Source organism: Gobius niger (genome assembly GCF_951799975.1).
Source record: "Gobius niger genome assembly, contig: SCAFFOLD_71, whole genome shotgun sequence".
NCBI lineage: Eukaryota > Metazoa > Chordata > Actinopteri > Gobiiformes > Gobiidae > Gobius > Gobius niger.
Genome location: NW_027639138.1, coordinates 40,001 through 67,855, shown reverse-complemented (window position 1 = coordinate 67,855; position 27,855 = coordinate 40,001). Strand labels below are relative to the sequence as shown.

Here is a 27,855-nt window from a genome sequence, read left to right as displayed (position 1 = left end):
CTAACCACAAGGAGCTAACCACAAAGAGCTAACCACCAAGAGCTAACCACCAAGAGCTAACCACCAAGAGCTAACCACAGAGAGCTAACCACCAAGAGCTAACCACCAAGAGCTAACCACAAGGAGCTAACCACCAAGAGCTAACCACCAAGAGCTAACCACAGAGAGCTAACCACCAAGAGCTAACCACCAAGAGCTAACCACAGAGAGCTAACCACCAAGAGCTAACCACCAAGAGCTAACCACAAGGAGCTAACCACCAAGAGCTAACCACCAAGAGCTAACCACAGAGAGCTAACCACCAAGAGCTAACCACCAAGAGCTAACCACAGAGAGCTAACCACCAAGAGCTAACCACAGAGAGCTAACCACAAAGAGCTAACCACAAAGAGCTAAAGAGCTAACCACCAAGAGCTAACCACAGAGAGCTAACCACAAAGAGCTAACCACAAAGAGCTAAAGAGCTTACCACAAAGAGCTAAAGAGCTAACCACAGAGAGCTAACCACAGAGAGCTAACCACAGAGAGCTGACCACAGAGAGCTAACCACAAAGAGCTAACCACAAAGAGCTAACCACAAAGAGCTAACCACAAAGAGCTAACCACAAAGAGCTAACCACCAAGAGCTAACCACAAAGAGATAACCTCAAAGAGATAACCTCAAAGAGCTAACCACCAAGAGCTAACCACCAAGAGCTAACCACCAAGAGCTAACCACCAAGAGCTAACCACAAAGAGATAACCTCAGAGAGCTAACCACAAAGAGCTAACCACAAAGAGCTAACCACCAAGAGCTAACCACAAAGAGCTAACCACAAAGAGCTAACCACAAAGAGCTAACCACAAAGAGCTAACCACAAAGAGCTAACCACAGAGAGCTGACCACAGAGAGCTAACCACAAAGAGCTAACCACAAAGAGCTAACCACAAAGAGCTAACCACAAAGAGCTAACCACAAAGAGCTAACCACAAAGAGCTAACCACAAAGAGCTAACCACCAAGAGCTAACCACAAAGAGCTAACCACCAAGAGCTAACCACAAAGAGATAACCTCAAAGAGATAACCTCAAAGAGCTAACCACCAAGAGCTAACCACCAAGAGCTAACCACCAAGAGCTAACCACCAAGAGCTAGCCACAAAGAGATAACCTCAGAGAGCTAACCACAAAGAGATAACCTCAGAGAGCTAACCACAAAGAGCTAACCACAAAGAGCTAACCACAAAGAGCTAACCACCAAGAGCTAACCACAAAGAGCTAACCACCAAGAGCTAACCACAAAGAGATAACCTCAAAGAGATAACCTCAAAGAGCTAACCACCAAGAGCTAACCACCAAGAGCTAACCACCAAGAGCTAACCACCAAGAGCTAACCACAAAGACCTAACCACAGAGAGCTAACCACAAAGGGCTAACCACAAAGAGCTAACCACAAAGAGCTAAAGAGCTAGCCACAAAGAGCTAGCCACAAAGGGCTGACCACAAAGAGCTAACCACAAAGAGCTAACCACAAAGAGCTAACCACAAAGAGCTAACCACAAAGAGCTAACCACAAAGAGCTAACCACAAGGAGCTAAACACCAAGAGCTAACCACCAAGAGCTAACCACCAAGAGCTAACCACAAAGAGCTAACCACAGAGAGCTAACCACCAAGAGCTAACCACAAAGAACTAACCAAAAAGAGCTAACCACAAAGAGCTAACCACAAAGAGCTAAACACAAAGAGCTAACCACAAAGAGTTAACCACAAAGAGCTAACCACAAAGAGCTAACCACAAAGATCTAACCACCAAGAGCTAACCACAAAGAGCTAACCACAAAGAGCTAACCACAAAGGGCTAACCACAAAGATCTAACCACCAAGAGCTAACCACAAAGAGCTAACCACCAAGAGCTAACCACAGAGAGCTAAAGATCTAACCACCAAGAGCTAACCACAAAGAGCTAACCACACAGAGCTAAAGATCTAACCACCAAGAGCTAACCACAAAGAGCTAACCACAGAGAGCTAAAGATCTAACCACCAAGAGCTAACCACAAAGAGCTAACCACAAAGAGCTAACCACAAAGAGCTAACCACAAAGAGCTAACCACAAAGAGCTAACCACAAAGAGCTAACCACAAAGAGCTAACCACCAAGAGCTAACCACCAAGAGCTAACCACAAAGAGCTAACCACAAAGAGCTAAAGATCTAACCACAAAGAGCTAACCACAAAGAGCTAACCACAAAGAGCTAACCACAAAGAGCTAACCACAAAGAGCTAACCACCAAGAGCTAACCACCAAGAGCTAACCACAGAGAGCTAACCACAGAGAGCTAACCACAAAGAGCTAACCACAAAGAGCTAACCACAAAGAGCTAACCACAAAGAGCTAACCACAAAGAGCTAACCACAAAGATCTAACCACAAAGAGCTAACCACAAAGAGCTAACCACAAAGAGCTAACCACAAAGAGCTAACCACAAAGAGCTAACCACAAAGAGCTAACCACAAAGAGCTAAAGATCTAACCACCAAGAGCTAACCACAAAGAGCTAAAGAGCTAACCACAAAGAGCTAACCACCAAGTGCTAACGACAAAGAGCTAACCACAAAGAGCTAATCACAAAGAGCTAACCACAAAGAGCTAAAGATCTAACCACAAAGAGCTAACCACAAAGAGCTAACCACAAAGAGCTAAAGAGCTAACCACAAAGAGCTAACCACAAAGAGCTAACCACAAAGAGCTAACCACAAAGAGCTAACCACAAAGAGCTAACCACAAAGAGCTAGCCACAAAGAGCTAGCCACAAAGAGCTAAAGAGCTAACCACAAAGAGCTAACCACAAAGAGCTAACCACAAAGAGCTAACCACAAAGAGCTAACCACAAAGAGCTAACCACAAAGAGCTAACCACAAAGAGCTAGCCACAAAGAGCTAGCCACAAAGAGCTAACCACAAAGAGCTAGCCACAAAGAGCTAGCCACAAAGGGCTGACCACAAAGAGCTAACCACCAAGAGCTAACCACAAAGATCTAATCACAAAGATCTAACCACAAAGAGCTAACCACAAAGAGCTAAAGAGCTAGCCACAAAGAGCTAGCCACAAAGAGCTAAAGAGCTAACCACAAAGAGCTAACCACAAAGAGCTAACCACAAAGAGCTAACCACAAAGAGCTAATCACAAAGATCTAACCACAAAGGGCTGACCACAAAGAGCTAACCACAAAGAGCTAACCACAAAGAGCTAACCACAGAGAGCTAACCACAAAGAGCTAACCACAAAGAGCTAACCACAAAGAGCTAACCACAGAGAGCTAACCACAGAGACCTAACCACAAAGAGCTAATCACAAAGATCTAACCACAAAGAGCTAACCACAAAGAGCTAAAGAGCTAACCACAAAGAGCTAACCACAAAGAGCTAACCACAAAGAGCTAACCACAAAGAGCTAACCACAAAGAGCTAACCACAAAGAGCTAACCACAAAGAGCTAACCACCAAGAGCTAACCACAAAGAGCTAAAGAGCTGACCACAAAGAGCTAACCACAAAGAGCTAACCACAAAGAGCTAACCACAAAGAGCTAAACACAAAGAGCTAGCCACAAAAAGCTAACCACAAAGAGCTAAAGAGCTAACCACAAAGAGCTAACCACAAAGAGCTAACCACAAAGAGCTAACCACAAAGAGCTAGCCACAAAGAGCTAGCCACAAAGAGCTAGCCACAAAGAGCTAACCACAAAGAGCTAGCCACAAAGAGCTAACCACAAAGAGCTAGCCACAAAGAGCTAACCACAAAGAGCTAGCCACAAAGAGCTAGCCACAAAGAGCTAACCACAAAGAGCTAAACACAAAGAGCTAAAGAGCTAACCACAAAGAGCTAAACACAAAGAGCTAACCACAAAGAGCTAACCACAAAGAGCTAACCACAAAGAGCTAAAGAGCTAACCACAAAGAGCTAAACACAAAGAGCTAACCACAAAGATCTAACCACAAAGAGCTAACCACAAAGAGCTAAAGAGATAACCACAAAGAGCTAAACACAAAGAGCTAACCACAAAGAGCTAACCACAAAGAGCTAACCACAAAGAGCTAAAGAGATAACCACAAAGAGCTAAACACAAAGAGCTAACCACAAAGAGCTAACCACAAAGAGCTAACCACAAAGAGCTAAAGAGCTAACCACAAAGAGCTAACCACAAAGAGCTAAAGAGCTAACCACAAAGAGCTAAACACAAAGAGCTAACCACAAAGAGCTAACCGCAAAGAGCTAACCACAAAGAACTAAACACAAAGAGCTAACCACAAAGAGCTAACCACAAAGAGCTAACCACAAAGAGCTAAAGAGCTAACCACAAAGAGCTAAACACAAAGAGCTAAACACAAAGAGCTAACCACAAAGAGCTAAACACAAAGAGCTAACCACAAAGAGCTAACCACAAAGAGCTAACCACAAAGAGCTAAAGAGCTAACCACAAAGAGCTAAACACAAAGAGCTAACCACAAAGAGCTAACCACAAAGAGCTAACCACAAAGCGCTACTGACCTGTGCAGGAACTTGCTGAAGACGCGCCTGTAGGAAAACCCCGCCCTCCGGACGCGGATGTTCTCGCGCAGGCCCAGATACTCCACCTGGTGGTGAACTCGCTTCTCCTCCCAGTCGCCGGCCTTTTTCGTCTCGTTCGGTTTGATGCAGCGAACGTAGTGAGGACTGCAGCGCATGAGCGTGACCACCAGGGTGTTGGCCTGTTTCTGCAGTGCACAGGGGGTAAAGTTAGGTCTGTTTCTACAGTGCACAGGAGGTAAAGTTAGGCCTGTTTCTACAGTGCACAGGGGGTAAAGTTAGGCCTGTTTCTACAGTGCACAGAGGGTAAAGTTAGGCCTGTTTCTACAGTGCACAGAGGGTAAAGTTAGGTCTGTTTCTACAGTGCACAGGAGGTAAAGTTAGGTCTGTTTCTACAGTGCACAGGAGGTAAAGTTAGGCCTGTTTCTACAGTGCACAGAGGGTAAAGTTAGGTCTGTTTCTACAGTGCACAGAGGGTAAAGTTAGGTCTGTTTCTACAGTGCACAGGAGGTAAAGTTAGGTCTGTTTCTACAGTGCACAGGAGGTAAAGTTAGGCCTGTTTCTACAGTGCACAGAGGGTAAAGTTAGGCCTGTTTCTACAGTGCACAGAGGGTAAAGTTAGGTCTGTTTCTACAGTGCACAGAGGGTAAAGTTAGGTCTGTTTCTACAGTGCACAGGAGGTAAAGTTAGGTCTGTTTCTACAGTGCACAGGGGGTAAAGTTAGGTCTGTTTCTACAGTGCACAGGAGGTAAAGTTAAGCCTGTTTCTACAGTGCACAGAGGGTAAAGTTAGGTCTGTTTCTACAGTGCACAGGGGGTAAAGTTAGGTCTGTTTCTACAGTGCACAGGAGGTAAAGTTAGGTCTGTTTCTACAGTGCACAGGGGGTAAAGTTAGGCCTGTTTCTACAGTGCACAGGAGGTAAAGTTAGGTCTGTTTCTACAGTGCACAGAGGGTAAAGTTAGGTCTGTTTCTACAGTGCACAGAGGGTAAAGGTAGGTCTGTTTCTACAGTGCACAGAGGGTAAAGTTAGGTCTGTTTCTACAGTGCACAGAGGGTAAAGTTAGGCCTGTTTCTACAGTGCACAGGGGGTAAAGTTAGGTCTGTTTCTGCAGTGCACAGGGGGTAAAGTTAGGTCTGTTTCTACAGTGCACAGAGGGTAAAGTTAGGTCTGTTTCTACAGTGCACAGGGGGTAAAGTTAGGTCTGTTTCTACAGTGCACAGAGGGTAAAGTTAGGTCTGTTTCTACAGTGCACAGGGGGTAAAGTTAGGTCTGTTTCTACAGTGCACAGGGGGTAAAGTTAGGTCTGTTTCTACAGTGCACAAAGGGTAAAGTTAGGTCTGTTTCTACAGTGCACAGGAGGTAAAGTTAGGTCTGTTTCTACAGTGCACAGGAGGTAAAGTTAGGCCTGTTTCTACAGTGCACAGAGGGTAAAGTTAGGTCTGTTTCTACAGTGCACAGAGGGTAAAGTTAGGTCTGTTTCTACAGTGCACAGGAGGTAAAGTTAGGTCTGTTTCTACAGTGCACAGGGGGTAAAGGTAGGTCTGTTTCTACAGTGCACAGGAGGTAAAGTTAGGCCTGTTTCTACAGTGCACAGAGGGTAAAGTTAGGTCTGTTTCTACAGTGCACAGGAGGTAAAGTTAGGTCTGTTTCTACAGTGCACAGGAGGTAAAGTTAGGTCTGTTTCTACAGTGCACAGGGGGTAAAGTTAGGTCTGTTTCTACAGTGCACAGAGGGTAAAGTTAGGTCTGTTTCTACAGTGCACAGGAGGTAAAGTTAGGTCTGTTTCTACAGTGCACAGAGGGTAAAGTTAGGTCTGTTTCTACAGTGCACAGAGGGTAAAGTTAGGCCTGTTTCTACAGTGCACAGGAGGTAAAGTTAGGTCTGTTTCTACAGTGCACAGAGGGTAAAGTTAGGTCTGTTTCTACAGTGCACAGGAGGTAAAGTTAGGTCTGTTTCTACAGTGCACAGAGGGTAAAGTTAGGTCTGTTTCTACAGTGCACAGAGGGTAAAGTTAGGTCTGTTTCTACAGTGCACAGGAGGTAAAGTTAGGTCTGTTTCTACAGTGCACAGAGGGTAAAGTTAGGTCTGTTTCTATAGTGCACAGGAGGTAAAGTTAGGTCTGTTTCTACAGTGCACAGAGGGTAAAGTTAGGTCTGTTTCTACAGTGCACAGGGGGTAAAGTTAGGTCTGTTTCTACAGTGCACAGGAGGTAAAGTTAGGTCTGTTTCTACAGTGCACAGGGGGTAAAGTTAGGCCTGTTTCTACAGTGCACAGAGGGTAAAGTTAGGTCTGTTTCTACAGTGCACAGAGGGTAAAGTTAGGCCTGTTTCTACAGTGCACAGAGGGTAAAGTTAGGTCTGTTTCTACAGTGCACAGGGGGTAAAGTTAGGCCTGTTTCTACAGTGCACAGAGGGTAAAGTTAGGTCTGTTTCTACAGTGCACAGGGGGTAAAGTTAGGTCTGTTTCTACAGTGCACAGAGGGTAAAGTTAGGCCTGTTTCTACAGTGCACAGGGGGTAAAGTTAGGTCTGTTTCTACAGTGCACAGGAGGTAAAGTTAGGTCTGTTTCTACAGTGCACAGGGGGTAAAGTTAGGTCTGTTTCTACAGTGCACAGAGGGTAAAGTTAGGTCTGTTTCTACAGTGCACAGAGGGTAAAGTTAGGTCTGTTTCTACAGTGCACAGGGGGTAAAGTTAGGTCTGTTTCTACAGTGCACAGAGGGTAAAGTTAGGTCTGTTTCTACAGTGCACAGGGGGTAAAGTTAGGTCTGTTTCTACAGTGCACAGAGGGTAAAGTTAGGTCTGTTTCTACAGTGCACAGAGGGTAAAGTTAGGTCTGTTTCTACAGTGCACAGGGGGTAAAGTTAGGCCTGTTTCTACAGTGCACAGGAGGTAAAGTTAGGTCTGTTTCTACAGTGCACAGAGGGTAAAGTTAGGTCTGTTTCTACAGTGCACAGAGGGTAAAGTTAGGTCTGTTTCTACAGTGCACAGAGGGTAAAGTTAGGTCTGTTTCTACAGTGCACAGGGGGTAAAGTTAGGTCTGTTTCTACAGTGCACAGAGGGTAAAGTTAGGTCTGTTTCTACAGTGCACAGAGGGTAAAGTTAGGTCTGTTTCTACAGTGCACAGGGGGTAAAGTTAGGCCTGTTTCTACAGTGCACAGGAGGTAAAGTTAGGTCTGTTTCTACAGTGCACAGAGGGTAAAGTTAGGCCTGTTTCTACAGTGCACAGAGGGTAAAGTTAGGCCTGTTTCTACAGTGCACAGGAGGTAAAGTTAGGTCTGTTTCTACAGTGCACAGGGGGTAAAGTTAGGTCTGTTTCTACAGTGCACAGGAGGTAAAGTTAGGTCTGTTTCTACAGTGCACAGGAGGTAAAGTTAGGTCTGTTTCTACAGTGCACAGGGGGTAAAGTTAGGTCTGTTTCTACAGTGCACAGAGGGTAAAGTTAGGCCTGTTTCTACAGTGCACAGGGGGTAAAGTTAGGCCTGTTTCTACAGTGCACAGGAGGTAAAGTTAGGTCTGTTTCTACAGTGCACAGGAGGTAAAGTTAGGCCTGTTTCTACAGTGCACAGAGGGTAAAGTTAGGTCTGTTTCTACAGTGCACAGGGGGTAAAGTTAGGTCTGTTTCTACAGTGCACAGGGGGTAAAGTTAGGTCTGTTTCTACAGTGCACAGGGGGTAAAGTTAGGTCTGTTTCTACAGTGCACAGGAGGTAAAGTTAGGTCTGTTTCTACAGTGCACAGAGGGTAAAGTTAGGTCTGTTTCTACAGTGCACAGGAGGTAAAGTTAGGTCTGTTTCTACAGTGCACAGGGGGTAAAGTTAGGTCTGTTTCTACAGTGCACAGAGGGTAAAGTTAGGTCTGTTTCTACAGTGCACAGGAGGTAAAGTTAGGTCTGTTTCTACAGTGCACAGAGGGTAAAGTTAGGTCTGTTTCTACAGTGCACAGGGGGTAAAGTTAGGTGTGTTTCTACAGTGCACAGAGGGTAAAGTTAGGTCTGTTTCTACAGTGCACAGAGGGTAAAGTTAGGTCTGTTTCTACAGTGCACAGGAGGTAAAGTTAGGCCTGTTTCTACAGTGCACAGAGGGTAAAGTTAGGTCTGTTTCTACAGTGCACAGAGGGTAAAGTTAGGTCTGTTTCTACAGTGCACAGAGGGTAAAGTTAGGTCTGTTTCTACAGTGCACAGAGGGTAAAGTTAGGTCTGTTTCTACAGTGCACAGAGGGTAAAGTTAGGTCTGTTTCTACAGTGCACAGGGGGTAAAGTTAGGTCTGTTTCTACAGTGCACAGGAGGTAAAGTTAGGTCTGTTTCTACAGTGCACAGAGGGTAAAGTTAGGTCTGTTTCTACAGTGCACAGAGGGTAAAGTTAGGTCTGTTTCTACAGTGCACAGGAGGTAAAGTTAAGCCTGTTTCTACAGTGCACAGAGGGTAAAGTTAGGTCTGTTTCTACAGTGCACAGGGGGTAAAGTTAGGTCTGTTTCTACAGTGCACAGGAGGTAAAGTTAGGTCTGTTTCTACAGTGCACAGGGGGTAAAGTTAGGCCTGTTTCTACAGTGCACAGGAGGTAAAGTTAGGTCTGTTTCTACAGTGCACAGGGGGTAAAGTTAGGTCTGTTTCTACAGTGCACAGAGGGTAAAGTTAGGTCTGTTTCTACAGTGCACAGAGGGTAAAGTTAGGTCTGTTTCTACAGTGCACAGGAGGTAAAGTTAGGTCTGTTTCTACAGTGCACAGAGGGTAAAGTTAGGTCTGTTTCTACAGTGCACAGAGGGTAAAGTTAGGTCTGTTTCTACAGTGCACAGGAGGTAAAGTTAGGTCTGTTTCTACAGTGCACAGAGGGTAAAGTTAGGTCTGTTTCTACAGTGCACAGGAGGTAAAGTTAGGTCTGTTTCTACAGTGCACAGAGGGTAAAGTTAGGTCTGTTTCTACAGTGCACAGGAGGTAAAGTTAGGTCTGTTTCTACAGTGCACAGGAGGTAAAGTTAGGTCTGTTTCTACAGTGCACAGAGGGTAAAGTTAGGTCTGTTTCTACAGTGCACAGGGGTCAAAGGTCGGGTCTGGGTCTGACCTTGATCTTGGAGCTGACGGTCGAGGGTCGGCCTCTTTTTTCGGCCTCGAGGTTTTCTGGAAACAGCGCTCGGATGAACGGGCTGCAGTTACAGAGTTATTACAGCAGGGGGAGGTGTTACTGAAGTACTGCAGTTACAGAGTTATTACAGCAGGGGGAGGTAGTACTGCAGTACTACAGTACTACAGCACTGCGGTACTACAATAGTATTACAGTAAAAAGAGACTCACAACTCGCTGCCCTGCATCAGCTCGATGATGTCGTTAAACAAAACGTCTCTGTTTCTCTCACAGAATCCACTCACGTCGTACGAGACCTGGACGAGAGAGAGTCGTCTGTACCGAGTTATTACAGTCGTCTGTACCGGGTTATTATAGTCGTCTGTACCGGGTTATTACAGTCGTCTGTACCGGGTTATTAGAGTCGTCTGTACCGGGTTATTACAGTCGTCTGTACCGGGTTATTACAGTCGTCTGTACCGGGTTATTACAGTCGTCTGTACCGGGTTATTACAGTCGTCTGTACCGGGTCATTACAATCGTCTGGTGAAAAACAGCCCAGTACAGACGATGGTTCGTGCTCGTACCTTTCCTGCGTAGTGATGGACGATGAAGCCTTTGTTCCAGCTGCTGAAGTGGTCATGTGACCCCATCTGCCAATCATCAGTGACATCATCAGTGGGCGTGGTGGAAGTATAAAGATGTTTTGTTATATTATACTATATTGTTTATCCTCATGACGGCGTCTGACCTGGCCCTGGAGCTTCTGCAGCAGCGTGAGGTCGGCGCCCTCTCCTTTGGCGTGCATCGTGGCGCAGACGTCGTCCAGGACGCACATCACGCCGGGAGGATTCTGCACGCGGACCAGGAAGTGAACAGGGTTTTAAAGCTGCGACATTTTACATTAAACCCCGCCCTCTGATTGGCCCTGTCTGTACTGTCCCGCCCCCTCCTCCTCTGATTGGCCCTGTCCTCTCTGCCCCGCCCTCCTCCTCTGATTGGCCCTGTCTGTACTGTCCCGCCCCCTCCTCCTCTGATTGGCTCTCACCTTGGACTCGATGAGGTCACACACAATTTTGTTGTTGAAGTACTCGATGGGCGTCCACTGGATCCCCTCCTGCACGTACTCCTCCTATAACCACAAAACATCACCGAAACATCAGCTAAACATCAGCGAAACATCAGCGAAACATCAGCTAAACATCAGCTAAACATCAGCTAAACATCAGCGAAACATCAGCTAAACATCACCGAAACATCACCGAAGCATTAGCTAAACATCACCGAAGCATCAGCTAAACATCAGCTAAACATCACCGAAACATCAGCTAAACATCAGCTAAACATCAGCTAAACATCAGCTAAAAATCAGCTAAACATCAGCTAAACATCACCGAAGCATCAGCTAAACATCAGCTAAACATCACCGAAACATCAGCTAAACATCAGCTAAACATCAGCTAAACATCACCGAAACATCAGCTAAACATCAGCTAAACATCAGCTAAACATCACCGAAACATCACCGAAACATCACCGAAACATCACCGAAACATCACCGAAACATCACCGAAACATCAGCTAAACATCAGCTAATCATCACCGAAACATCAGCTAAACATCAGCTAAACATCAGCTAAACATCAGCTAATCATCACCGAAACATCAGCTAAACATCACCGAAACATCAGCTAAACATCACCAAAACATCAGCTAAACATCACCGAAACATCAGCTAAACATCACCGAAACATCAGCTAAACATCACCAAAACATCAGCTAAACATCAGCTAAACATCAGCTAAACATCAGCTAAACATCAGCTAAACATCACCGAAACATCACCGAAGCATTAGCTAAACATCACCGAAGCATCAGCTAAACATCAGCTAAACATCACCGAAACATCAGCTAAACATCAGCTAAACATCAGCTAAACATCAGCTAAACATCACCGAAGCATCAGCTAAACATCAGCTAAACATCACCGAAACATCAGCTAAACATCAGCTAAACATCAGCTAAACATCACCGAAACATCAGCTAAACATCAGCTAAACATCAGCTAAACATCACCGAAACATCACCGAAACATCACCGAAACATCACCGAAACATCACCGAAACATCAGCTAAACATCAGCTAATCATCACCGAAACATCAGCTAAACATCAGCTAAACATCAGCTAAACATCAGCTAATCATCACCGAAACATCAGCTAAACATCACCGAAACATCAGCTAAACATCACCAAAACATCAGCTAAACATCACCGAAACATCAGCTAAACATCACCGAAACATCAGCTAAACATCACCAAAACATCAGCTAAACATCAGCTAAACATCAGCTAAACATCAGCTAAACATCAGCTAATCATCACCGAAACATCAGCTAAACATCAGTTAAACATCACCGAAGCATCAGCTAAACATCAGCTAAACATCAGCTAATCATCACCGAAACATCAGCTAAACATCAGCTAATCATCACCGAAACATCAGCTAAACATCAGCTAAACATCAGCTAAACATCAGCTAAACATCAGCTAAACATCAGCTAATCATCAGCTAAACATCAGCTAAACATCACCGAAACATCACCGAAGCATTAGCTAAACATCACCGAAGCATCAGCTAAACATCAGCTAAACATCACCGAAACATCAGCTAAACATCAGCTAAACATCAGCTAAACATCAGCTAAACATCAGCGAAACATCAGCTAAACATCAGCTAAACATCAGCTAAACATCAGCGAAACATCAGCTAAACATCACCGAAACATCACCGAAGCATTAGCTAAACATCACCGAAGCATCAGCTAAACATCAGCTAAACATCACCGAAACATCAGCTAAACATCAGCTAAACATCAGCTAAACATCAGCTAAACATCAGCTAAACATCAGCTAAACATCACCGAAGCATCAGCTAAACATCAGCTAAACATCACCGAAACATCAGCTAAACATCAGCTAAACATCAGCTAAACATCACCGAAACATCAGCTAAACATCAGCTAAACATCAGCTAAACATCACCGAAACATCACCGAAACATCACCGAAACATCACCGAAACATCACCGAAACATCAGCTAAACATCAGCTAATCATCACCGAAACATCAGCTAAACATCAGCTAAACATCAGCTAAACATCAGCTAATCATCACCGAAACATCAGCTAAACATCACCGAAACATCAGCTAAACATCACCAAAACATCAGCTAAACATCACCGAAACATCAGCTAAACATCACCGAAACATCAGCTAAACATCACCAAAACATCAGCTAAACATCAGCTAAACATCAGCTAAACATCAGCTAAACATCAGCTAATCATCACCGAAACATCAGCTAAACATCAGTTAAACATCACCGAAGCATCAGCTAAACATCAGCTAAACATCAGCTAATCATCACCGAAACATCAGCTAAACATCAGCTAAACATCAGCTAAACATCAGCTAAACATCAGCTAAACATCAGCTAAACATCAGCTAATCATCAGCTAAACATCAGCTAAACATCAGCTAAACATCAGCTAAACATCAGCTAAACATCAGCTAAACATCAGCTAAACATCAGCTAATCATCAGCTAAACATCAGCTAAACATCAGCTAATCATCACCGAAACATCAGCTAAACATCACCGAAACATCAGCTAAACATCACCGAAACATCAGCTAAACATCAGCTAAACATCAGTTAAACATCAGTTAAACATCACCGAAACATCAGCTAAACATCAGTTAAACATCAGTTAAACATCACCGAAACATCAGCTAAACATCAGTTAAACATCAGTTAAACATCACCAAAACATCAGCTAAACATCAGCTAAACATCAGCTAAACATCACCGAAACATCAGCTAAACATCAGCTAAACATCAGCTAAACATCAGCTAAACATCACCAAAACATCAGCTAAACATCACCGAAACATCAGCTAAACATCACCGAAACATCAGCTAAACATCACCGAAACATCAGCTAAACATCACCGAAACATCAGCTAAACATCAGCTAAACATCAGTTAAACATCAGTTAAACATCAGTTAAACATCAACGAAACATCAGCTAAACATCACCGAAACATCACCGAAACATCAGCTAAACATCACCGAAACATCAGCTAAACATCAGCTAAACATCAGTTAAACATCAGTTAAACATCAGTTAAACATCACCAAAGCATCAGCTACACATCACCGAAACATCACCGAAGCATCAGCTAAACATCACCGAAACATCAGCTAAACATCAGCTAAACATCACCGAAACATCAGCTAAGCATCAGCTAAACATCACCGAAACATCAGCTAAACATCAGCTAAACATCACCGAAACATCAGCTAAACATCACCGAAACATCAGCTAAACATCAGCTAAACATCACCGAAACATCACCGAAGCATCAGCTAAACATCAGCTAAACATCACCGAAACATCAGCTAAACATCACCGAAACATCACCGAAACATCACCGAAACATCACCGAAACATCACCGAAACATCAGCTAAACATCAACTAAACATCAGCTAATCATCACCGAAACATCAGCTAAACATCAGCTAATCATCACCGAAACATCAGCTAAACATCAGCTAAACATCAGCTAATCAGCTAAACATCAGCTAATCATCAACGAAACATCAGCTAAACATCACCGAAACATCAGCTAAACATCACCGAAACATCAGCTAAACATCACCGAAACATCAGCTAAACATCACCAAAACATCAGCTAAACATCACCGAAACATCAGCTAAACATCAACTAATCATCACCGAAACATCAGCTAAACATCAGTTAAACATCACCGAAGCATCAGCTAAACATCACCGAAACATCAGCTAAACATCACCAAAACATCAGCTAAACATCAGCTAATCATCACCGAAACATCAGCTAAACATCACCAAAACATCAGCTAAACATCACCGAAACATCAGCTAAACATCAGCTAAACATCACCGAAACATCAGCTAAACATCACCGAAACATCAGCTAAACATCAGCTAAACATCAGCTAAACATCAGTTAAACATCAGTTAAACATCACCGAACCATCAGCTAAACATCAGCTAAACATCAGCTAAACATCAGCTAAACATCAGCTAAACATCACCGAAACATCAGCTAAACATCAGCTAAACATCACCGAAACATCAGCTAAACATCAGCTAAACATCAGCTAAACATCACCGAAACATCAGCTAAACATCAGCTAAACATCAGCTAAACATCACCGAAACATCACCGAAACATCACCGAAACATCAGCTAAACATCAGCTAAACATCAGCTAAACATCAGCTAAACATCAGCTAAACATCAGCTAAACATCAGCTAAACATCAGCTAAACATCAGCTAAACATCAGCTAATCATCAGCTAAACATCAGCTAAACATCAGCTAAACATCAGCTAAACATCAGCTAAACATCAGCTAATCATCACCGAAACATCAGCTAAACATCACCGAAACATCAGCTAAACATCACCGAAACATCAGCTAAACATCAGCTAAACATCACCGAAACATCAGCTAAACATCACCGAAACATCAGCTAAACATCAGCTAAACATCAGTTAAACATCAGTTAAACATCAGCTAAACATCACCGAAACATCAGCTAAACATCAGCTAAACATCAGTTAAACATCAGTTAAACATCAGTTAAACATCAGCTAAACATCAGCTAATCATCACCGAAACATCAGCTAAACATCACCAAAGCATCAGCTACACATCACCGAAACATCAGCTAAACATCAGCTAAACATCAGCTAAACATCAGCTAAACATCACCGAAACATCACCGAAACATCAGCTAAACATCACCGAAACATCAGCTGAACATCACCGAAACATCACCGAAACATCAGCTAAACATCAGCTAAACATCAGCTAAACATCAGCTAAACATCACCGAAACATCAGCTAAACATCAGCTAATCATCACCGAAACATCAGCTAAACATCACCAAAACATCAGCTAAACATCAGCTAATCATCACCGAAACATCAGCTAAACATCAGCTAATCATCACCGAAACATCAGCTAAACATCAGCTAAACATCAGCTAAACATCAGCTAAACATCAGCTAAACATCAGCTAATCATCACCGAAACATCAGCTAAACATCAGCTAAACATCAGCTAAACATCAGCTAAACATCAGCTAAACATCAGCTAAACATCAGCTAAACATCAGCTAATCATCAGCTAAACATCACCGAAACATCAGCTAAACATCAGCTAAACATCAGCTAATCATCACCGAAACATCAGCTAAACATCACCGAAACATCAGCTAAACATCACCGAAACATCAGCTAAACATCAGCTAAACATCAGTTAAACATCAGTTAAACATCACCGAAACATCAGCTAAACATCAGTTAAACATCAGTTAAACATCACCGAAACATCAGCTAAACATCAGTTAAACATCAGTTAAACATCACCAAAACATCAGCTAAACATCAGCTAAACATCAGCTAAACATCACCGAAACATCAGCTAAACATCAGCTAAACATCAGCTAAACATCAGCTAAACATCACCAAAACATCAGCTAAACATCACCGAAACATCAGCTAAACATCACCGAAACATCAGCTAAACATCACCGAAACATCAGCTAAACATCACCGAAACATCAGCTAAACATCAGCTAAACATCAGTTAAACATCAGTTAAACATCAGTTAAACATCAACGAAACATCAGCTAAACATCACCGAAACATCACCGAAACATCAGCTAAACATCACCGAAACATCAGCTAAACATCAGCTAAACATCAGTTAAACATCAGTTAAACATCAGTTAAACATCACCAAAGCATCAGCTACACATCACCGAAACATCACCGAAGCATCAGCTAAACATCACCGAAACATCAGCTAAACATCAGCTAAACATCACCGAAACATCAGCTAAGCATCAGCTAAACATCACCGAAACATCAGCTAAACATCAGCTAAACATCACCGAAACATCAGCTAAACATCACCGAAACATCAGCTAAACATCAGCTAAACATCACCGAAACATCACCGAAGCATCAGCTAAACATCAGCTAAACATCACCGAAACATCAGCTAAACATCACCGAAACATCACCGAAACATCACCGAAACATCAGCTAAACATCAACTAAACATCAGCTAATCATCACCGAAACATCAGCTAAACATCAGCTAATCATCACCGAAACATCAGCTAAATATCAGCTAAACATCAGCTAATCAGCTAAACATCAGCTAATCATCAACGAAACATCAGCTAAACATCACCGAAACATCAGCTAAACATCACCAAAACATCAGCTAAACATCACCGAAACATCAGCTAAACATCACCGAAACATCAGCTAAACATCACCAAAACATCAGCTAAACATCACCGAAACATCAGCTAAACATCAACTAATCATCACCGAAACATCAGCTAAACATCAGTTAAACATCACCGAAGCATCAGCTAAACATCACCGAAACATCAGCTAAACATCACCAAAACATCAGCTAAACATCAGCTAATCATCACCGAAACATCAGCTAAACATCACCGAAACATCAGCTAAACATCACCAAAACATCAGCTAAACATCACCGAAACATCAGCTAAACATCAGCTAAACATCACCGAAACATCAGCTAAACATCACCGAAACATCAGCTAAACATCAGCTAAACATCAGCTAAACATCAGTTAAACATCAGTTAAACATCACCGAACCATCAGCTAAACATCAGCTAAACATCAGCTAAACATCAGCTAAACATCACCGAAACATCAGCTAAACATCACCGAAACATCAGCTAAACATCAGCTAAACATCACCGAAACATCACCGAAACATCAGCTAAACATCAGCTAAACATCAGCTAAACATCACCGAAACATCACCGAAACATCACCGAAACATCAGCTAAACATCAGCTAAACATCAGCTAAACATCAGCTAAACATCACCGAAACATCAGCTAAACATCAGCTAAACATCAGCTAAACATCAGCTAAACATCAGCTAATCATCAGCTAAACATCAGCTAAACATCAGCTAAACATCAGCTAAACATCAGCTAAACATCAGCTAATCATCACCGAAACATCAGCTAAACATCACCGAAACATCAGCTAAACATCACCGAAACATCAGCTAAACATCAGCTAAACATCACCGAAACATCAGCTAAACATCACCGAAACATCAGCTAAACATCAGCTAAACATCAGTTAAACATCAGTTAAACATCAGCTAAACATCACCGAAACATCAGCTAAACATCAGCTAAACATCAGTTAAACATCAGTTAAACATCAGTTAAACATCAGCTAAACATCAGCTAATCATCACCGAAACATCAGCTAAACATCACCAAAGCATCAGCTACACATCACCGAAACATCAGCTAAACATCACCGAAACATCACCGAAGCATCAGCTAAACATCACCGAAACATCAGCTAAACATCAGCTAAACATCAGCTAAATATCACCGAAACATCAGCTAAACATCAGCTAAGCATCACCGAACCATCAGCTAAACATCAGCTAAACATCAGCTAAACATCACCGAAACATTATCGAAACATCAGCTAAACATCAGCTAAACATCAGCTAAACATCAGCTAAGCATCAGCTAAACATCAGCTAAACATCAGCTAAACATCAGCTAAACATCACCGAAACATCAGCTAAACATCACCGAAACATCAGCTAAACATCAGCTAAACATCACCGAAACATCACCGAAACATCACCGAAACATCACCTAAACATCACCAAAGCATCAGCTAAACATCACCGAAACATCAGCTAAACATCACCGAAATATCACCGAAACATCAGCTAAACATCACCGAAACATCAGCTAAACATCACCGAAACATCAGCTAAACATCAGCTAAACATCAGCTAAACATCAGCTAAACATCACCGAAACATCACCGAAACATCAGCTAAACATCACCGAAACATCAGCTGAACATCACCGAAACATCACCGAAACATCACCGAAACATCAGCTAAACATCAGCTAAACATCAGCTAAACATCAGCTAAATATCACCGAAACATCAGCTAAACATCAGCTAAGCATCACCGAACCATCAGCTAAACATCAGCTAAACATCAGCTAAACATCACCGAAACATTATCGAAACATCAGCTAAACATCAGCTAAACATCAGCTAAGCATCAGCTAAGCATCAGCTAAACATCAGCTAAACATCAGCTAAACATCAGCTAAACATCACCGAAACATCAGCTAAACATCACCGAAACATCACCGAAACATCAGCTAAACATCACCGAAACATCACCGAAACATCACCGAAACATCACCTAAACATCACCAAAGCATCAGCTAAACATCACCGAAACATCAGCTAAACATCACCGAAATATCACCGAAACATCAGCTAAACATCACCGAAACATCAGCTAAACATCACCGAAACATCAGCTAAACATCAGCTAAACATCAGCTAAACATCAGCTAAACATCACCGAAACATCACCGAAACATCAGCTAAACATCACCGAAACATCAGCTGAACATCACCGAAACATCACCGAAACATCAGCTAAACATCAGCTAAACATCAGCTAAACATCAGCTAAACATCACCGAAACATCAGCTAAACATCACCGAAACATCAGCTAAACATCAGCTAAACATCAGCTAAACATCACCGAAACATCAGCTAAACATCACCGAAACATCAGCTAAACATCAGCTAAACATCACCGAAACATCAGCTAAACATCACCGAAACATCAGCTAAACATCAGCTAAACATCACCGAAACATCACCGAAACATCAGCTAAACATCACCGAAACATCAGCTAAACATCACCGAAACATCACCGAAACATCAGCTAAACATCACCGAAACATCAGCTAAACATCAGCTAAACATCAGCTAAACATCACCGAAACATCACCGAAACATCAGCTAAACATCAGCTAAACATCAGCTAAACATCACCGAAACATCACCGAAACATCACCGAAACATCACCGAAACATCAGCTAAACATCACCGAAACATCAGCTAAACATCAGCTAAACATCACCGAAACATCACCGAAACATCAGCTAAACATCACCGAAACATCAGCTAAACATCACCGAAACATCACCGAAACATCAGCTAAACATCACCGAAACATCAGCTAAACATCAGCTAAACATCACCGAAACATCACCGAAACATCAGCTAAACATCAGCTAAACATCAGCTAAACATCACCGAAACATCACCGAAACATCACCGAAACATCACCGAAACATCAGCTAAACAACTTGCCGTTAGCCTTTAGCATTAGCTGTAAGCCTGTTAGCGTTATCCTTTAGTGTTTGCCGTTATCCTTTAGCATTAGCCTGTTGTTAGCATTAGCCGTACCTGCTCCGCCTTCAGCGTGAGCTCGATGAAGATCTGCTGCAGCTTCTCGTTCACAAAGTTGATGCAAAACTGCTCGAAACCGTTTTTCTGCAAAAAGACAAAGATGTTCAGTAGGATTACTGCAGTAGTCTCTGTAGTACTGCAGTAGTCTCTGTAGTACTGCAGTAGTCTCTGTAGTACTGCAGTACTACAGTCGTCTCTGAGTCTCACCTGAAAGATCTCGAAGCCGTAAATGTCCAAGACTCCGATGTTCTGCTCCTCGTGATCCTTCTGTATCGCCCTGTTCACGCTCTACACAAACACAAACAAACAAACAAACAAACAAACAAACGTACAACACTTTATATCAGCGCTTCTGTTTAGGGTCATGTATGTTGCACACGTGTCAGGCGTGTTCAGGGTCATGTATGTTGTACATGTGTCAGGCGTGTTCAGGGTCATGTATGTTGCACACGTGTCAGGCGGGTTCAGGGTCATGTATGTTGTACATGTGTCAGGCGTGTTCAGGGTCATGTATGTTGCACATGTGTCAGGCGTGTTCAGGGTCATGTATGTTGTACATGTGTCAGGCGTGTTCAGGGTCATGTATGTTGCACACGTGTCAGGCGTGTTCAGGGTCATGTATGTTGCACATGTGTCAGGCGTGTTCAGGGTCATGTATGTTGCACATGTGTCAGGCGTGTTCAGGGTCATGTATGTTGTACATGTGTCAGGCGTGTTCAGGGTCATGTATGTTGTACATGTGTCAGGCGTGTTCAGGGTCATGTATGTTGTACATGTGTCAGGCGTGTTCAGGGTCATGTATGTTGCACACGTGTCAGGCGTGTTCAGGGTCATGTATGTTGTACACGTGTCAGGCGTGTTCAGGGTCATGTATGTTGCACATGTGTCAGGCGTGTTCAGGGTCATGTATGTTGTACATGTGTCAGGCGTGTTCAGGGTCATGTATGTTGCACACGTGTCAGGCGTGTTCAGGGTCATGTATGTTGCACACGTGTCAGGCGTGTTCAGGGTCATGTATGTTGTACACGTGTCAGGCGTGTTCAGGGTCATGTATGTTGCACATGTGTCAGGCGTGTTCAGGGTCATGTATGTTGCACATGTGTCAGGCGTGTTCAGGGTCATGTATGTTGTACATGTGTCAGGCGTGTTCAGGGTCATGTATGTTGTACACGTGTCAGGCGTGTTCAGGTCATGTATGTTGTACATGTGTCAGGCGTGTTCAGGGTCATGTATGTTGCACATGTGTCAGGCGTGTTCAGGGTCATGTATGTTGCACATGTGTCAGGCGTGTTCAGGGTCATGTATGTTGTGTCTGACCTGGACGAGGAAGTCGAAGAGCCGCCCGTACAGAGCTTTGCTGAGCGCGTCCCGTGTAAACGCCGCCTGTTCCGTGTTCAGCGTCACGGCGATGGACTCGGTGCGACCGCCCCATTTACTGTCCATCACCCGGCTGGTCAGTTTACTGCACAGCGCCTCCTGCTGGACGCCCAGGAGGAAGGAGGGGAAGGCCAGGACTGCGGACAGACAGAGAGGTCAGGGGGCGGGGTCAGGGTCAGAGGGGGCGGGGTCAGAGGGGGCGGGGTCACTCACAGTCCTGACTCTCCACTGAGGCGTAGTTGTTTTCTTCTCTGAAGCTGATGTTCCCGAGGTGAAGGATGGAGGCCACGATCTGAAGAACCGACTCCTGGTCCTCGTCCGACAGCCCCACGACCGACATGGCCTCCTGAGAACCAGGGTCAGAACCAGGGTCAGAACCAGGGTCAGAACCAGAACCAGGACCAGGGTCAGAACCAGGGTCATAACCAGGGTCAGAACCAGAACCAGGACCAGGGTCAGAACCAGGGTCAGAACCAGAACCAGGGTTAGAACCAGGGTCAGAACCAGGACCAGGACCAGGGTCAGAACCAGGGTCAGAACCAGAACCAGGGTTAGGACCAGGGTCAGAACCAGGGTCAGAACCAGAACCAGGGTCAGAACCAGGACCAGGGTCAGAACCAGGACCAGGGTTAGAACCAGGACCAGGGTCAGAACCAGGGTCAGAACCAGAACCAGGACCAGAACCAGGACCAGGGTCAGAACCAGGACCAGGGTTAGAACCAGGACCAGGGTTAGAACCAGGACCAGGGTCAGAACCAGGGTCAGAACCAGGGTCAGAACCAGGATCAGAACCAGAACCAGAACCAGGGTCAGAACCAGGGTCAGGGTCAGGACCAGGGTCAGAACCAGGGTCAGAACCAGAACCAGGACCAGGATCAGAACCAGAACCAGGACCAGGGTCAGGACCAGGGTCAGAACCAGAACCAGGACCAGGGTCAGAACCAGGGTCAGAACCAGGATCAGAACCAGAACCAGAACCAGGACCAGAACCAGGACCAGAACCAGAACCAGGGTCAGAACCAGAACCAGAACCAGAACCAGAACCAGAACCAGAACCAGGACCAGGGTCAGAACCAGAACCAGAACCAGGGTCAGAACCAGAACCAGAACCAGGACCAGAACCAGAACCAGGGTCAGAACCAGGACCAGAACCAGAACCAGGACCAGAACCAGAACCAGGGTCAGAACCAGGACCAGAACCAGAACCAGAACCAGAACCAGAACCAGGACCAGAACCAGAACCAGGGTCAGAACCAGAACCAGAACCAGGACCAGGGTCAGAACCAGGGTCAGAACCAGGGTCAGGACCAGGTTCTGATCAGGGTCAGCTTTTTATTTTGGAATCTACTGACTTTTGTCTCTAAATGAGCTCCTTCTGAAGAATCGACGAAACGTGAATATTTTAAATATTACATCAAATTAAATTAAATATCGGCCCCTTCATATCGATATCGGACCCAAACATCCGTATCGATATCGAACCTAAACATCCGTATCGATATCGGACCCAAACATCCGTATCGATATCGGACCCAAACATCCATATCGATATCGGACCTAAACATCAACATCGATATCGGACCCAAACATCCGTATCGATATCGGACCCAAACATCCATATCGATATCGGACCCAAACATCCGTATCGATATCGGACCCAAACATCCGTATCGATATCGGACCTAAACATCAACATCGATATCGGACACAAACATCCGTATCGATATCGGACCCAAACATCCGTATCGATATCTGACCCAAACATTTGTATCGATATCGGACCCAAACATCCGTATCGATATCGGACCCAAACATCCGTATCGATATCGGGCCTAAACATCAACATCGATATCGGACACAAACATCCGTATCGATATCGGACCCAAACATCCGTATCGATATCGGACCCAAACATTTGTATCGATATCGGACCCAAACATCCGTATCGATATCGGACCCAAACATCCGTATCGATATCGGACCCAAACATCCGTATCGATATCGGACCCAAACATCCGTATCGATATCGGACCCAAACATCCGTATCGATATCGGACCCAAACATTTGTATCGATATCGGACCCAAACATCCGTATCGATATCTGACCCAAACATTTGTATCGATATCGGACCCAAACATCCGTATCGATATCGGACCCAAACATCCACATCGATATCGGACCCAAACATCCGTATCGATATCGGACCCAAACATCCGTATCGATATCTGACCCAAACATTTGTATCGATATCGGACCCAAACATCCGTATCGATATCGGACCCAAACATCCGTATCGATATCGGGCCAAAACATCCACACCGATATCGGACCCAAACATTCATATCGATATCGGACCCAAACATTCATATCGATATCGGACCCAAACATCCGTATCGATATCGGACCCAAACATTCACACCGATATCGGACCCAAACATTCATATCGATATCGGACCCAAACATTCATATCGATATCGGACCCAAACATTCGTATCGATATCGGACCCAAACATCCGTATCGATATCGGACCCAAACATCCGTATCGATATCGGACCCAAACATCCGTATCGATATCGGACCCAAACATCCGTATCGATATCGGACCCAAACATCCGTATCGATATCGGACCCAAACATCCACATCGATATCGGACACAAACATCCGTATCGATATCGGACCCAAACATTCATATCGATATCGGACCCAAACATTCATATCGATATCGGACCCAAACATCCGTATCGATATCGGACCCAAACATCCACATCGATATCGGACCCAAACATCCGTATCGATATCGGACCCAAACATCCACATCGATATCGGACCCAAACATCCGTATCGATATCGGACCCAAACATCCGTATCGATATCGGACACAAACATCCGTATCGATATCGGACCCAAACATCTGTATCGATATCGGACCCAAACATCCACATCGATATCGGACCCAAACATCCGTATCGATATCGGACCCAAACATCCGTATCGATATCGGACCCAAACATCCGTATCGATATCGGACCCAAACATCCACACCGATATCGGACCGATATCGATCAGGGGTCAGAGGTCGGCTGTTACCATGGTTTCGGCAAAGTCCTTCTTGTCGCTGACGTCATCGACGGTGTAGGTCCCTGATTGGTTCAGGTAGTAGTAATAATCCGGAGTGGTCACGCCCAGATTCTCCCTCTGCTCCGCCCCCGCGCCGTCCAACAGCTGCAACAGGAGGGACAAGGTGACACGCCCACAAGAGGGGTAGACTCCGCCCACAACACCCCTAACTCCACCCACAGGCTCCTAACACCGCCCACAACACCCCTAACTCCGCCCACAATACCCATAACTCCGCCCACAGGCTACTAACCCCGCCCACAACACCCTAACTCCACCCACAGGCTACTAAACCCGCCCACAACACCCCTAACTCCGTCCACAGCCTCCTAACCCCGCCCACAACACCCCTAACTCCGCCCACAGGCTACTAACCCCGCCCACAACACCCTAACTCCACCCACAGGCTACTAACCCCGCCCACAGGCTACTAACCCCGCCTTGCAGGCTCCTAAACCTGCCCCAGGCTCCTAAACCCGCCCACAACACCCATAACTCCGCCCACAGGCTACTAACCCCGCCCACAACACCCTAACTCCAACCACAGGCTACTAACCCCGCCCACAGGCTACTAACCCCGCCTTGCAGGCTCCTAAACCCGCCCCAGGCTCCTAAACCCGCCCACAACACCCATAACTCCGTCCACAGCCTCCTAACCCCGCCCACAACACCCCTAACCCCGCCCACAACACCCCTAACTCCGTCCACAGCCTCCTAACCCCGCCCACAACACCCCTAACACCGCACACAACACCCCTAACTCCGCCCACAGCCTCCTAACCCCGCCCACAACACCCCTAACTCCGCCCAGAGGCTCCTAACCCCGCCCACAACACCCCTAACTCCACCCCCAGGCCCGCACAGACTAACTTCCAGGACTCGTCTCTAGAGTTTCCTCCAACACAGATGGTACTGCAGTACCTGGTAGTAGTACTGTAATAGTATTTGTAGTACTGCAGTACCTGATAGTAGATGTGGAAGTTTCTCTCTCCTGAGTTTTGTGAAACGACGCGGCTTTTCTCCAGGAGGAAGTTTGAGATTTTTCCTCCGTCAGGAGCTCCTCCTCGACTGAACTGGATCTCAAAGTACTTCCCCTGAAAGTACACAATACTTCAGATACTCCCCCTGAAAGTACACATTACTTCAGATACTTCCCCTGAAAGTACACAATACTTCAGATACTTCCCCTGAAAGTACACATTACTTCAGATACTTCCCCTGAAAGTACACAATACTTCAGATACTTCCCCTGAAAGTACACAATACTTCAGATACTTCCCCTGAAAGTACACAATACTTCAGATACTTCCCCTGAACGTACACAATACTTCAGATACTTCCCCTGAAAGTACACAATACTTCAGATACTTCCCCTGAAAGTACACAATACTTCAGATACTTCCCCTGAAAGTACACAATACTTCAGATACTTCCCCTGAAAGTACACAATACTTCAGATACTTCCCCTGAACGTACACAATACTTCAGATACTTCCCCTGAAAGTACACAATACTTCAGATACTCCCCCTGAAAGTACACATTACTTCAGATACTCCCCCTGAAAGTACACATTACTTCAGATACTCCCCCTGAAAGTACACAATACTTCAGATACTTCCCCTGAAAGTACACAATACTTCAGATACTTCCCCTGAAAGTACACATTACTTCAGATACTCCCCCTGAAAGTACACATTACTTCAGATACTCCCCCTGAAAGTACACATTACTTCAGATACTTCCCCTGAAAGTACACAATACTTCAGATACTTCCCCTGAAAGTACACAATACTTCAGATACTTCCCCTGAAAGTACACAATACTTCAGATACTCCCCCTGAAAGTACACAATACTTCAGATACTCCCCCTGAAAGTACACAATACTTCAGATACTCCCCCTGAAAGTACACAATACTTCAGATACTTCCCCTGAAAGTACACAATACTTCAGATACTCCCCCTGAAAGTACACATTACTTCAGATACTCCCCCTGAAAGTACACATTACTTCAGATACTCCCCCTGAAAGTACACATTACTTCATTATACTACCACTCCAATAGACCAATAGTGTAATCCCAGAGTAATCCCAGAGTAATCCCAGAGTAATCCCAGAGTAATCCCAGAGTAATAGAGTATTCCCAGAGTAATAGATTAATCCCAGATTAATCCCAGAGTAATAGAGTATTCCCAGAGTAATCCCAGAGTAATAGAGTATTCCCAGAGTAATCCCAGGGTATCAGAGTAATCCCAGAGTAATCCCAGAGTGAATTGTCGGTGCAGTGACTCACGAAGCGGCTGGAGTTGTTGTTTCGAACCGTCTTGGCGTTTCCAAAAGCCTCGAGCAGCGGATTCGACTGAAGGATGATGTCTTTGACGTGCTGCCAAAACAGACCGGGATTAAGACCAAAACAGAGGGTCTACAGAGGGTCTACAGAGAGTCTACAGAGGGTCTACAGAGGGTCTACAGAGAGTCTACAGAAGGTCTACAGAGTCTACAGAAGGTCTACAGAGTCTACAGAAGGTCTACAGAGTCTACAGAAGGTCTACAGAGTCTACAGAGGGTCTACAGAGAGTCTACAGAAGGTCTACAGAGTCTACAGAAGGTCTACAGAGTCTACAGAAGGTCTACAGAGTCTACAGAGGGTCTACAGAGGGTCTACAGAGGGTCTACAGAGAGTCTACAGAGTCTACAGAAGGTCTACAGAGTCTACAGAGGGTCTACAGAGTCTACAGAGTCTACAGAGTCTACAGAAGGTCTACAGAGTCTACAGAGGGTCTACAGAGGGTCTACAGAGAGTCTACAGAGTCTACAGAGGGTCTACAGAGGGTCTACAGGGTCTACAGGGTCAGACCTGGACTTTCTCTCCTCCTCCAGACACTTTGGAGATGTAGCTCATGATGAATTTGGCGGCGACGGTTTTTCCAGCTCCGCTCTCTCCACTGAAACAAACCAGAGACGGATCAGGCTCCACGTAGAGTTTATGAGAGCAAACGAACATCTCTACAACGATGGTCTCCTGTAGGTCTTTCAGGTCCTTCAACTCGACGTTTTCCATTTTAGATTTAAAAAGAAATAGAATCTGCATAAACTCTATTGGCACCAAATAGAACAAATCGCCTCTACAGGAGTTATTCCTTATTTAAACTATACACCACAGCCTGGACCTGGACTGGACCTGGACCTGACTGGACCTGGTCTGGACCTGGACTGGACCTGACTGGACCTGACTGGACCTAGACTGGGACTGGACCTGGACCTGGACCTGGACCTGGACCTGGACCTGGACCTGGACCTGGACCTGACTGGA

The 27,855-nt window shown here is 44.7% G+C and overlaps 1 protein-coding gene across 1 annotated transcript in view; it reads right to left on the bottom strand.

The window, feature by feature from the left end:
• The window catches only part of LOC306982837 (unconventional myosin-Ie-like), a gene marked incomplete at its 3' end in the record, with an annotated part of 39,596 nt that overhangs the window by 7,963 nt on the left and 3,778 nt on the right, over positions 1-27,855 (bottom strand). Inside the window, 14 exon segments of the mRNA XM_079583288.1 lie at positions 4,529-4,734; positions 9,603-9,684; positions 9,833-9,918; positions 10,189-10,254; positions 10,353-10,454; positions 10,650-10,733; positions 20,042-20,128; positions 20,252-20,332; positions 21,362-21,558; positions 21,635-21,767; positions 24,513-24,647; positions 25,505-25,636; positions 26,836-26,925; positions 27,400-27,487. Of these exon segments, the coding sequence (XP_079439414.1) occupies positions 4,529-4,734; positions 9,603-9,684; positions 9,833-9,918; positions 10,189-10,254; positions 10,353-10,454; positions 10,650-10,733; positions 20,042-20,128; positions 20,252-20,332; positions 21,362-21,558; positions 21,635-21,767; positions 24,513-24,647; positions 25,505-25,636; positions 26,836-26,925; positions 27,400-27,487 (1,569 nt within the window).